Source organism: Theobroma cacao, chromosome 5, assembly GCF_053813885.1.
Source record: "Theobroma cacao isolate CCN51 chromosome 5, ASM5381388v1, whole genome shotgun sequence".
NCBI classification, from domain to species: domain Eukaryota; kingdom Viridiplantae; phylum Streptophyta; class Magnoliopsida; order Malvales; family Malvaceae; genus Theobroma; species Theobroma cacao.
The window spans coordinates 44,478,016-44,492,472 of record NC_142643.1 but is presented as its reverse complement, the minus strand read 5'-3'; the positions used below and the strand labels follow the sequence as shown (position 1 = coordinate 44,492,472).

The window sequence follows — 14,457 nt, the reverse complement described above, 5'->3', positions numbered from 1 at the left end:
GTGATTGGAGTTCAGGTGTGTGATTGAAGATAGTGAGACGTGCATGTAAGATGAACAAGCATGTAAATGTAATGGAGTGACAATGACTTAGGAATGCCATAAGGCTATGAATTTGTGCTTTACCTTAGTGCACAACTAAGCAAGACAAACTTACCCTACAAGCTTTTAAATTTTTGACCATATATACCAAGATAAAAAAAAAAAAAAAAAAAAAAAAGAGAAAGAATATTTGTGTTTATTCTAAGTAGTTTGTAATCTCACAAACTTAAACTTGAAGATTTCAACCATGAAAAGGTTTTTTTTTTTTTTTTTTTATTTACAGGTGGAGTCGCTGCCCCATGAAAGCCTACGGATTGCTATGAAGGTTCCTAATTTTTGTTGCTTTTCATTGTTTACCAATCAAAATGCTTACTTATTTGCCAATGATAGCAAAATTTAATCACTTTCTGAGTGTTTGTAGCTTTCAAAATTGACTATCTTTCATGACTTTTAATGACCAAAAAGAAAAAAAAAATATCGAGTTTTAAGTTTAATTCTCATCGTACGTGATTATGATTTAACTTTATTTTCACTTATTAATTTATTTATTTACTAGATGTAATTATAAGAATCAAATTCATAAGAAAAATGAGAAGTAAAGGGAGCCTCCTCTGGTTGATACCACTAATTTGTTTTAAATAGGACTTTGATTTTAAAAATAAAAGTAAAATTTAAAGTTTTCTAACAATTAAAGATAATATTTCAAATTTCTTCATGTACCAAAAAGACTTTCTCACAATCAAAATCATAAAGTGATTATACAAATGGGCCATATACCATAAAGCTCATTCTATTCATTTTTTCCATTTAAGAATAAAAGGAAATTAAGTCGTGTCCGATGAACATTGCCTCGACGACAAGGAGGAGATTTCAAAACTTTTCGAATTTTGGATTCCAAATCTCATCATATGTAAGTTTTCATATAATTTTATATATTTTTTAAATGCAATAATTATGTCGTATATATTTAATAACATTTAATACTAATCGGTCTTGCCAACTAAAATACTTTAAAAGCTTATTGGAATTAAATAAATCAATAGAAGAGTATTAGCTAACGCATAAAAACTTATGAATTCTAATGAATAATTCATCAATAATAGAGTAGGATCATTACTCAAAAATATAAATTTAAAATGTAATACCCATTGTGGACTGACATATGTCATTCAGCTTTGTTGAAAAACAAAAAGCTATTTAAAAAAAAAAAGAAAGAAAGGGAAATGAAGGACATGTCATTCAGCCATTGTAGCCTAAAATGTCAAGTCATTCATATGATCAAAACACAAAACGACAATCATCTAAGGATAAAATAGAAAGGGCGAGATGCCTTCTGCTTTCTCATAAATCAAACCAAGTGATGGGTATTTTTCTTTATTATATATATATATATATATGAATGTATTAATGATTAAAATAAAATAAAATTTTATATATTGAAATTAAACAAAAATATCATGTTTGTTTTATTATTAGTGATGAAATATCTCCATCTGTTGAGATGCTGTTTTCATTTTTTTTTTCCTGATTGGTTCAATTACAGACTTTTTTCTATTATGTCATGCTGGATCATGTAAATTAACAAAATCATACAGTTAAATAAAGAATATATGAAAGCAAACATACTAAAATCAATGTAATTGACAGAAAAAACTAGAGAAAACAAAGATGATATATTCAAATTTCAACCTGAACGTAGGGCAAAGTTTAGTTATTTCCTTTTGTCAACAAAGAAAATCACAAAAGTAAGTGTGAAACCTACTTTAGATCCTTTCTTCACCCATCTGTAACAAGTTGTTTATTAGATTAATGAGGAGAAAAAGAAAAGACTGTCACATCAAATGAGATAAGCAGACAAGATGTTTTAAGGCTGGATTAGTAGCATTTCTTCTGTGTGCATGAAAGTGTACCCTAAAAATGGAACAACAAAGCCCCAAAGAAACAGTGGGAGTTTGCATGTGTGAGGGTAAAATTTGGGTTTGCTTCCTTTCCTGGTACAAGCTAATTGGAAAGCAACCTGCCCTACCTCTGCTGCCTATTTACCCCCTACCCTCCTTGGTTCCAACAGCTATGGAGAGTCCATCCTTTCTTTCTTTTTTTAAGTGTCCATTGACAGTCATCAGCATACATGTGCTGCCCTCTTTGTACGTTTGAGATTCCAAATGCAGGAGCTGTGTTCCTTACTCTAAGTGGGAAGAACTCTGTTTTCTATTTCTAAACAATCCTGGCTTATGGCAATCATGGCTCCTTTGGCGTACTCCAAATAAGATATTCTAGTTTAGAAAATCCCAATATCTCTAACCAATATCCATTATCAAAATTTTAGGAGCAAGGGGAAAGAGGGTAAAGCAGTAAAGAGAGTGTGGAAAGATTGTTTCTCCCTCTCTGTTTCCTAGATGCTCTCTTACCGAAGGATATGGTGAAATGGTCTTTTCCTTCTTTCTTTTTTTTCTTTTTTTACATTTTTGTTATTTTTAGCAACTTTTAAAAATAAAAAGTATCACATGTTTATTTAATAGTTAAAATATATTTTAAATAGACCCGTATTAACTTTTTAGACTAATTTGTGAAATTAATAACTTTCACCGTCACTATATTAATAAATAATTTTAAAAATAATTCTAGTAACATTCATCGTATAATACCTCTTTCATAATCTACTTAAATTGTATTTTTAATTTTTAGTTTAAACTAAAATTATCATGGTAATGCATTTTTCTCAAATTGGTCAAAAAGAGTTCATTTGAATGGAATAAATATAGCTTGTTGTATATAGATTCACAGTATTTATAATTGATGTGTCGTACAACCTAGTATTAATAAAGAACCCACGTTAGATCTGAAAAAAATTTATAATATGTAAAATTGTTTTATCAATAACTTAAAGCAATATATATATATATACTGTTGATATTATTATTGTTATCAATTTCATCTAGAAATTTGACTTTTGGTTAAATACATGGGTATATCTTACTGTTTATTTCATTTAAGAATTTGACTTAGTGGTTGGTTGATGTTTATCCACATTCATCCCATCGTCTCTCTTTCTCTTCTCAATTTTATATATATATATATATATATATATATATATATGAGCTGTTTTCAAAGTAGTTTCTATTTCTGTATTGATTTGATGGATTTGAGCATAAAGTTTAGGTGATTTTACATATAATTCAGCTTCAACATTGATATGAGCCTTGGGTTTGATTGGTTATTTTGTTTAATTTATAGGTAATTTTAGGTAGCTTTTTTGGGTGGTTTTTCTTTTTTAATAAATTTTGGTGGTGGTTATGAGCTGTGGGTTTGGCTTGATTTTTGTTAGTGACAAAGAAGATCATGTGGACTACAATTGTATGGTACCAAACCCATCGGTTTTGATGATAAATTTTATGTGTGGAAAATTGCAAGGATTGATCTTGTATTTACGTTGGAAAAATGGGTAATTTATAGAACATACGTATAGTATTAGATAGTATAAGTTAATTACAAAGGGAAAAACCCTAAAAGTAGCGCAACTTTGGGAAGTGGCAGAAGGCATCTCTAGAGATGTAGAGTAGTGATAATGATCCTCTTTAACACCAGAAAGTGGTTCTTATATAGCTGAATCAATGGCTACTAGGCTACTGCACATCGTATAGTTGAATCAAATTGGCTTTTCCTGAGCAATGTTGGTCATGTTCTTGGCTGATCCTCGACTCATTTTTACGTCTTTGCCTGGTAAAAGTGAAAAGTCCCTAAACTTTTTCTTCTAGTAAACATTGTTTCAACATAGTAATTAAAGAGTGTAAAACTGCACATTTTGCTTTGCTTCCCCTTCCGCCTCCCGCCCCTTTTCCTCCCTCATGTTTACTGTATCTTCCTATTCAAAATTTTAATTCCTCTATTATTAAAATACCTCTGGAATGCAATAAATTTTATTTGTATATTCGATTATTTTACCCTTTTAAATGTTACGCGTTATTTGATTTTTTTATCTTATTAAATATCACGTGTTACTATTTTATGAAATTCAATTGATAAGGAACGAAAATAATAAAGAAAAAAAATTGATCCAATTTAAAAATTTTCAATAATGAAATGACTTTATGATTTGTACTACATTGTTGGCAATTATCAAGTTTTTTCTTTATGAGATGTAAATGGGGGAAATAGTCATATGTTAAATACTGTTGAAATTTTGTCATTTTGTCCATTACCATGAAGAACCCACACAATTGCCGGTTTCTGACAAATTACCTCTTATTGTACATAAAAACAACCAATTACAACGACTCATAAAGAAGTGTGAGATTCACCATGGACATATACAATCAAAATGGGTGAAAATATAGGTTTAGAAACTTACCTATGAAAGATCAAAGTCATTCCCCCAACAAAGATACAAGATCTAAAGATTATAATGCCTTTGACAACAACATGAGATTGTACTTTGGGTTTGGGTCATAAGATATAGTGTGTGGAGGGCATTGCTTTTGCTCCCCCCTTTTCCACCATGAAAACTTGCCCTTATGAAAAATGGAGAGAGACCCCTCAAACCCCTTTTTTTTTTTTTTATCGTAAGGACTTATCCTACAAGCCTTTTGGGGGGGAAATGAGAGGTATTTGGGCAATTGCTGTGAAGGTTCCTAGGCTATGTGAATGTAGCTATCAATCTTTCTTTCCCTTCCCTTTAGCCTTTAGATGGAAAGGAAAATGAGGGGCTTTGTGTGCGTGTGTGTGTACTGTTGCGTACACGCGCTTGGCAAAGGTGAGTCAAGTGAAAGCAGAAATTGGCGTACAGCCCTTGGGTCACTATCAAGTCTGCCTTCACTGCCAACCTTGTCCTATTTTGGCAAAACAGGTTCTTGCTTCTTTTCTATTTTTTTTTATTTTGTTGAGAATTTACACTAACTTATTAACCAGCAGAGGCCATTCACTGACTGAACCCCCCCCTCTATATCTCTCTCTCTCTATATCCCATTACAATCATCGCTTGACCCATTGGACTATGAGAGTTTTTCTCTTTCCTTTCTCTTTCTTTCTCTATTTCAAAAACCCACTCTCTCTTACTTTATCAACAGTATTTAACTTCAGTTTGCTTGCCCTTTTGCTGGAAAGAAATCTGATGATCTGATCTGATCTTTTCTCTTGAAAGCATATTTTCATATACCCAGTAACTGCAGTCTTTCAGGATTTGTTGCAGACTCTGCTGGGTGTTGTTCAAGGAACTCCAAAACAAAGAGAAGAAGAAGAGCAAGGGAGACTACATCTTCCTCTTGTATATCTTTTCTTTGCTTCAATTGAATTTTACCTCTCAAAGAGCAAAAACCTTGTTTGCCTCCTCTACTTGTTTATTTCTTTCTCTCTCTCTTCTCTCTCATCAATTCTCATGGAAGCCATGCAAAATCTTGCATTTCATCATTTCTTGAGCTATCATAGTCACCAATACACCTGAAGTGAAAAGCCCTTCACTTTTTGTCAATTCCTCAGCAAAGAGAAAAGAAACTGTTTTTTACTCTCCTTAATTAGCTTCATATCTCTATTCTTTTTTCCTCAAAAAGGAAGACAATATATATAATCTGATCTCTTTGTCTCTGGTCATCTCAGTCTTTCAAGAAGGATAGAAGAAGGAACTGAAAAACCCTAAAAAGAAAGAACATCAAAACCAGAAGCAAAGATAACATCATCAGCAACAGCAAAAGCAGCAGCTGCCAAGATCCTTCGACACCCAAGAAAAAGAAAATTACAAAGATCATATATCTCTCCCATGGACTTGATTTCCCCACAAAACAACCCAAATAACTATCCATGCCCGATAGTAGGCTCAAATACCATAGCCACCTTAGTTACCAACAACAACAACATCATCAGCAGCAGCACTGTAACGCCCACTTCTGGCACTACAACAACAACTCCACCTGCATCGACCACTCCAAGCCGCTATGAGAACCAAAAGCGCAGAGATTGGAACACTTTTTGCCAATACCTGAGAAACCACAGGCCTCCACTGTCACTTTCAATGTGTAGTGGTGCTCATGTCCTGGAGTTTCTTAGGTACCTTGATCAATTTGGCAAGACAAAAGTCCATAACCAGACTTGTCCTTTCTTCGGCCTCCCTAACCCTCCTGCTCCATGTCCTTGTCCACTTAGACAAGCCTGGGGTAGCCTTGATGCACTCATTGGCCGCCTCCGAGCTGCTTATGAGGAGCATGGAGGTAGGCCGGAAGGGAACCCTTTCGGAGCTAGAGCTGTCAGGATTTACTTAAGGGAAGTCAGGGATTTCCAGGCCAAAGCTAGAGGTGTTAGCTATGAGAAGAAAAGAAAGAGGCCTAAGCAGAAGGTGGCTCCATCGGCACAACCACCAGCTCCGCCATCAGCAACACTTGCTGATGCCACTGCCGCTAGTGAGTAACCAAAAAACAATTACTACTATCTTGATTAAAATGAACCAAATATATGGTTTCTCCTTCTATGCTTTTTGCCTTTTTTTTTTCTTTTCTATGTTGGTGACTTGGTATGTATAGGGTTGCTTATTAATTTATGTTGTTTTTCCCAGTTTGAGGTAACCCTCTCTGTATTTTTGCTTTGGTTTGAAAATAAGCTAGTGTGCTTTGATAAGTGGGTACCCTTCAAATTGCTCTTTAGGGGACAATTCGGAATGGTTGTGACAGGGATGAGCAGCTCCTAGGAAGCAGAGGTAATTGGAGAGGAATAGTACCAAAAGAAAAAAAATGATGGTAGCAAAGTGATGCTATTATATGTAGTATATATCCAACCATTCATCAAATTGTAATGTGCATTGAATATTCTATACCTAGGTTAATACTTCTGGATATCTGATTTATATTGCTGGACAATTCTTCTTTCAGATTAACATAAATATACTTTCTTCATTCTATTTTTGCTAGCTGCTTTCCTTGGGTCATTTTCAATCACAGTTAATTATAATGTTCTAAATATGGCTTGATGCTAATGGAGCTTTGTTTTTTGTTTTTTCACAGAAAGTACCATATAAATGGGAGAAGGATAGGTCCTTCCGCAATCATCAATTGTCTGGATGATATGGTTTTAATGGGTTTTTGTTTTTATAAGGTATTTCTCTATTCAACTTGAGTTGATCATATTTCAATGGCTTGGTAAAAGAATACAATGTTCTATATATAATGATGGTATAAGCCAATGCCAATGGTAGATGCTGTAATCTTTTATGTTGTTTTCATATATAAATATGGAACCTATTTCGAAACCTCTCTCTCTCTTTCCTTCTTTCTCTCTCTCATGAAGAAAGCATTTCCCTATGCTTAAATAATATTTAGAGAATTTACTCAAATAAAAAAATGTTTCTATTCAAAGACAAGGCATTGGGGAGGAGGAAACTCACGAGCCCGTGAATAGTGTCGTTTAGGTATTTTAGTTAAAATATAACCAAAAACAGATCGATTATAAGGCAAAAAGACAAAACCTAGATTCATCTTTTCTAATATTGGTGACAGCTAAAAGAAAAACACACACATGTCATAAAGTATTAGATTAGTGTACAATCTAAGCCAATAAGTGAGATGGAATATTGAGGGCTGAAGGGCTATTTCCTAATCCACTTGGGCAGACAAACTTTTGAACATTATCAAGGATAATTCTTGTTTAATATACACTTGGCTGATGTTTGATTGCCCTTTAGGGGTATCTGATTTTGTGTGTCATCCTTTGAAAGATTATTAAATTACTATTTTAAAGCTTGGCGAAAGGAAGCTCCCTGGAATCTTAATTATATATCCATAGTGTGTATTTCTGGACTGCTGACACAAGCTAGAGTGCTATATTTCTTGCTTCTCTAGAGTGTATCTTCTGGAGTATATGTGGATGATGACACTCTGCAAAGAAAATTTAGCAAATGATTCAAGCTAATGCTAAGCGTGAAATGATTGAAATTGGATGGATAGCACATTTTGTGATCCAATGATTGTGGTGCTTAATAATCAGGTTAATCTTATTGCTGGCATCTTTTACCTTTTTTCTTTATCATTTCTTAAGGAGGGTAGCTGTTACCATAATCATCATCAGCAATCTTTACTGGCAAGTCTTCCATCATGACTTCCCAACTTTCTTTCACAATTCTTCCCTTATAACCTCTGGCTTAGTAGTAGTATATTAATCTCTTTTTCATGCTTACCCCTTCTTCTCAACTTCATTAACTTCAAGTCTTTCTGTAAATTGTTTTCCAAATAAGGCTTGATATAAACGCTTTCCGGTACTAGGGCATAGCTCAAAATATACCCTTTTTCCCCTTCTTGATTGATAATTATTAAATACATTTTACATATTGAGCTTTGGAACTGTGACTTGAGAGAAACTATATATATTTAAGTTCCAATGAACCACTTCATGTTCTACTATGTCTCAAGAAATCTGATCCTCGAAATGAACATAGAATCAATCCGTAGTGCACCGACCAAGGAACTAGTTTCCTAGCTCTGAACCTCTTTCATTGCCAATCAAGAAATGCTGGCACATATCCCAGAATATTAAACTACATGCATGCACCAACAATACCAGTAGTCATACGTATTATTTAGTAGCAGTCTAGCACAGAACTCAACAAAAGCCTTTGCAAATTGCAATACGGTCTAGGGTCATAAAAAAAAGAGTGCTTCAAAATTTCCATTGATCTTTGTTTTATGAAGCTAGTTCAGATTTCTGACTTTTTGACCACCCAAAGTATAAAATAGCAAGACATAATGTACAAGTTGCTTTTAGAATAGAACATCCATGAAATGGTGGGAGGGCAGGAATAAGAAGTTCATTATTAGTTGGTTTCACTTGGAATAGATTTTCTTGAACTTGAAAGTCATTTGCATCACATAGACATGTACTCAGATGTATAGATCAATGTTAATGAAAATTGGGAATAATGTATTTTGGTTTGCTTACAGTTGGCATTTTGGTTCAACCTTGCCTGTCATGGCAATGATTTTAAATGTTCTGATAAAACATTTGGTCAAATTAAGCTGCTAGACATGCAAGTCTTTGAAAAAAGTGTACCATAATAATACACTTCTTGATATTGAAGGAGACACATCGAGCATAATTAAAAGGATAAGTGTGCTTCCCTCTAGATGGGGTATGCACGGTTGTGTCATTCTGATTGTTGCTGTGAGATTGGCTTCATCTTGAGCCTCTCATGTAAACCACAAGATGTATGATTTCGTATTCAATATATGTCTGGTATGCTTTTCACAAAAAAGAAAAAGGTAAAACAGAAGCATGTATCACTAGTAATAAAGTTGAGCTGAGAGTCAGTTTAAGTAGTATAATAGCATGAATCAGATGATGAATTCAATCTTTTTCTTCCTTAAACACTAGCATTCTGAAAGATTGAATCTATTCATTCTGAGTTTGAGACAGAATTTGTACAAAGTTTTTTTTTTAATTATTGGTAGATATATATCACGTGCATGGGTTACAAGTCTCTACATTTTTAGGATTCTGAGTATTTGGTTCATTAGTTGGTGCATGATCAAAGAACAAAGTTTGAATCCTTTTTTTTCAAATCCAAAAAAAAAAAAAAATCTCTGCATTATTAGAAGTTACAGTAGAAATATTTCTTCAGAAATTAGCAGCATATCTGTGTCACCTTATCCCTCTCCTCTAGACAGTTTCATTCCCATGCATCTTAATCCCATCTGTTTAAAATTTTAAGTTCAAGAGCATTATACTAAGTATAGTATCGTGATTGGTGTGTGAGTATATTATTGAAATATTCTTTAAGTAGACGTGAAGGGTTATTATAGCCAAAAGACCAAGGAGTAATTCATGAAAATTTTTGAAGAATAATTTATACAAGTCTTCAATGTAGAGAGTAAATGTTACCAAGTCTTCAATTTCATACACTCTGAACCCTATCCGCACCTCTATAGCAAGGTCTACTTTGCTCAGCTGAAAGGGTTGGAAAGCTGCTATAAAGCCTTAAGAAGAAAAGAAAGAAAATGAATGCACCTGCTTAAATGCCAACGATTCTTCTACTTGCATGGATTTCACGGTACGTATTGCTCTATTTTTGGAAGTTTTCGGCATTGGAAGCAAAGATCAAATTGACTACTTGTACGTGGATTCAAACTTTTTACCAGCCAAATGCTTGAAAGACTTTCAGTTGAAGCATAATTTTGTTGAAAGTAAGAAACTTATAATATCCACGTGAAGATCATTGCTTGGATTAACCTAATTATTATTTTCCTTAAGACTTATTGAAGCTTGACCTAATTCCCCAAGTATCTTTATGCTTGCTCTATAAGCTCATTTTCTTTATGTTTCATTTTATCTTAATTTTAGGGGCATTAAATTCGCCATATTCTCTGTTAACAGGAAATCAAGCCACTTTTACACGTAGAAGCTTATTATTAGATTTTAGTTACGCAAACAAGTCATCATTTTTTAATGTAAAAAAGCGTAATTGCATGAAATGTGTCGTTCGATTTAGTGATGTATACATGATTTATCTTGTCACAAAGAAACTTAGATTTCATTTTTTTTTTGTCATTTTCAAAGTTCTAATTGATAGAGCTACATATATATATATATATAAAATCAAACAGAAAAACACATTGAAAAGTTTGAAAAAATAATTGTAAAATAAAAAAAAAGAGAGAGGAAATCAAGGGTTAAAAGAGGATTAACAAAAAACTTCAAGGAGAACATAAATGGGTAAATGATAAATTTAAAATTACTAGGTGGTCAAGTAAAAGTTTATAAGAATAACGAGAGGAACCCTCGGGGGTAAAAAGACAATTTTGGCAAAGCCAAGGGGACCATGGCCACCATTACCACCCCCCCCCCCCCCCCCCCTACCTATTAACTACAAAATAAAACAAGGTCGTTGACATTAAAAATCTAAAGGTAGGGGTAGGAATATTTTACCTTTTACCGTGACATCCAGGTAAGTTATAGATTTGAACACAGTATTTATGCAATCTCATCTTCAATTAATATACCAGAATTTATTTATTTTTAATATCTAAAACCCACCACACTTCAATCATTGAATTCTTATATTTTACCTTGATTAATTAATTTTTCATGGTTTTAATCCCACACCTACCTTGATGGGATTATACTTGTAAAATGTACAAGAATTCAACCATGATTGTGCCTACCAGTCTTGTGTTTTATCCATATTCGAGTATTAATTAAACACACGTGTTTGTTTATAGACATTATTATATATGGTTAATTAATTAAAAACTAATCGTCACTTCTGAAATTTCAAACCGGACATTTTGAATTTTGAGAAAAATATTTTTGGGCTTGCTAAATATAGAGAGAATGTGCATCAAAATTGCACACCAACTCAACTCATTGTTTCTATAAATAGTAAGTAGACACATTCTACATGCATGTAAAGTAAAAAAGGTCAACAAATTCTGCCGTGTACAAGAAAAAAGTTGTACATTAATCTATACAAAGGCATATAGTTGAAATTCCAATATTTCAAAACAAATTTAATCAATACTTTATAACATATATAAATATGTCATTCACATGTATTGTCTCGTATTTATCGAAAACTATAATAATCTTAAATTTTAACTCGACATTCGTTATCAATGGCTTCGACTTAGTTTGAATAACATGTGCATAAAAAATTAATAAAAAAAATTAAAATTTAATTTTTTTTTTTTTTTTTGTTTTTGGAGAGCTCCTCTTCTGATGGGCATGTGGGTAATGTGCAGGGTTGGAAGCCACCAAACCTAATGGAGTGGAAGAAAACCAAAACCATTATATCCAAAGTAATAAATAAATTTTTATTAAAATATAATTAATAGTTATTAAGATTATAATTATAATATTAAAATAAAAAATAGAAGCCCCCACCCACGTAAAATCTTTTTGTTTTTATTCATGGAAAAGGACACAACATTTACAAGAGGCTCCGCAAGGGCTCACAAAGGCACAATCCCCTATAAAAGCAAAAAAAAATCCGTACCAAAAATAAAGATCTCCGCAATCTACGGTCATGAGCGCAGACATTGACACGTGCACCTACCAGGTGGTCCCACCAGCAGCGTGCTCCCACGTGGACAATTGTACGGCTTGTCGGGAAAGGACAATTCCCCTCCTCCTCCGAACAGCAACAATTTTTTTTGCCTCGTGTCGCGTGTTCCGCTTTTTCCGCAGCCCGATTTTAGCCACGTGGTCAGATCAGAACCGTGGGATTCAGCCGACGCCTCCGTACGAGACTAGGAGGATTTTTTTTTTAAAATTTTTTCCGGACTTCATTTGCCTTCTTTGGGTGTCGCCTAACTTTGCTATTTAGGGAGAGAAACTTTGTTTTAGTAATTAAATAATGAGTGGAATATGGTCGGTGGTGCTTTCTTTTTTCCTTAGCCTTTCTTTAGTCAAAGAATTTTAATTAAATTAATTCTTTAGAAGAAAATAAATAAAAAATTAATTAGTTTACTAATGTAGATTACTAGGTGGTTTTAGTCATGGATAACGACAATTAACCAAACTGATTAAAGATTACCACATTGGTTTGTTTCAATTCTCATATAAATCAAAGAGTTCATATGATTTCTATGTTGAAAATATAAACATTCTATTTTTATTTTTTTGAACTGATCCCTATGTATTACCTAATATATATATAGAGGTAGTAACTTTAAATTAGTGTGTGTACCAAAGTCTATTGGACTAACCTTAATATGATTTCGATATTCTATAAGAACATTAGTATTAATCATAATTAAAATCTAGCTTTGCAAGTGGGTGGCCTAGCTAGATATTTTAAGTTTAAATAGTCATAAAATTTATCTACCAATAATTTATATCCAAAATTTTTTTTCTTCAACAACATCGAGTTTGCTTTGAAATCGTATTATGATTAATTTTTTTATTAATTGTGTGGGTATGAAATTGATTTTGATTGGTCTCTAACGAATTTTAATTTTAATTATAGATAAATTTATGAAACTAGGTGCATTATTGATGTTGATTGAAATATATATATATATATATGATCCAATGACGACTTTGACAAAATGAGAATCTAGAAAAAGAAGAAGTCTTTTTTTTTTTTTATAAATTTTTTTGACAAATGATAATGATTGAATTCGAATAATATATTCAGCTAATTGTCCTAGTCATACATTATTTCCTCAAATAAGATTGGTAATCGATGAGAAAAATGTTGAAAAAAAAAAGCATAAATTATTAATAAGTTAATCATTTATATATTGGATTTAATAAATATAAATTTTAAATTGGAAAGTAGGGTTAACATATTTTTTCTTTCTTTTTAACCTTTCTTTCTCTTTTTTATTATGATTTTAGTATAGAATTCAGAATTCAGAATTAAATTATTACACGAATAATTAAAATTTAAAATTGAATGATTTACTATATTCTTACGTGTATCACACGTATAATCATAATTTAAAATTGAACGATTATTGTATTCATGCGTATATTACACGTATATTATCAGAATTAAAGAATGAAGGATGAGCTACTCATATTTATTACATAATTTAATTCTTTATAATAACACGAGGATGGGCAGCAAAAGTAGGCTACAGTATAATGATGGGAAGCGACATCGAATTAAAAAGGTGGGCTCATCTTCCTTCGTTTTTCAAAGGGCAAAGAATGAAAACAGGATGCAGGATGCAAGAAGCGTAAATCCGTCAATGGCAATCTGTTTCATCAATAGTAAAACGACAAAGCTTTTCCCAATAATGGACGAGCAGTTAAGGTGAACATGTAATGTCACGCACATTTATTTGGTATGCAGGGAGGGATAATGTCAAAATTTATTACGAATCCTGTTGGGTTTTGATTCCAAATTGGTGGTGTTGTCTCTGTTGGGAAATTCCTGTAGTTTCCTGCCAGTGTTGTTGGGTCGTTGAGTTGGAGCCTGTTGCTGCAGCCGAAACCACGGCACAGGGACTAATGAAGAATTCCTTTTACTTAAATATATGTGGTCCTTTTCCATTAATAATAATATAAAAAAAAAACTTAAAAATTGAGAGGTTGCGGTCCTTACCTTCGCCATCGCTATGGGTTTGCCTTTATTTGTATTATAGTGTTTTCGTCAATTTAATTTTTCTACAAAAACAACATTAGGAAAGATATCTTATTGATCATATCAACAAGATAAAAAAAAAAAAAAACAATACATGTATTTTTGTGATATGGTATTTTCTCACATTATACCTTGAGGTTATTTTTTTCTTTCAATAAAATTGTGTTTTACTATTGTTCTTACAAGAGTTATGTGCTAAATTTTTAATTAAATTTTTATTAAAAAGACAAAAAGAGACATATGTTTAAAAATATACATAAAATAGATTAATATTTATTTCTTAAGAACTAGGTTTCCGTTCCTTAAAAAATGTACATTCCAACATTTATTAAAAGAAACAAATATATTCCTATTACCATGAT

The 14,457-nt window shown here is 32.5% G+C and overlaps 1 protein-coding gene across 4 annotated transcripts; it reads left to right on the top strand.

Annotated features, from left to right (window-relative positions):
* Positions 1-4,947: 4,947 nt before the first annotated feature.
* On the top strand, positions 4,948-7,267 carry LSH2 (LIGHT-DEPENDENT SHORT HYPOCOTYLS-like protein (DUF640)). 4 transcript variants are annotated; one of them, XM_007030354.3, is made up of 4 exons: positions 4,948-5,299; positions 5,629-6,425; positions 6,627-6,718; positions 7,023-7,267. In XM_007030354.3, the coding sequence occupies exons 2-3, from the start codon at positions 5,789-5,791 to the stop codon at positions 6,707-6,709; spliced, it is 720 nt and encodes a 239-aa protein (XP_007030416.2). In that variant the 5' UTR covers positions 4,948-5,299; positions 5,629-5,788; the 3' UTR covers positions 6,710-6,718; positions 7,023-7,267. The 4 variants fall into 4 exon arrangements, 3 of the variants coding, with proteins under 3 accessions (XP_007030416.2, XP_088662630.1, XP_017977872.1); XM_088806504.1 differs by having other exon boundaries at positions 4,948-6,425; XR_001928265.2 differs by having other exon boundaries at positions 4,949-6,425; positions 6,623-6,718.
* The last annotated feature ends 7,190 nt before the right edge of the window (positions 7,268-14,457 follow it).

What these genes read in the sequence shown, in the direction of transcription:
- LSH2 (XM_007030354.3), top strand. Translation starts at nt 5,789, where the DNA reads ATGGACTTGATTTCCCCACAAAACAACCCAAATAACTATCCATGCCCG. An exon ending in TGCTGATGCCACTGCCGCTA is followed by an intron (nt 6,426 to 6,626) that starts GTGAGTAACCAA and finishes AAAATAAGCTAG; the next exon opens with TGTGCTTTGATAAGTGGGTA.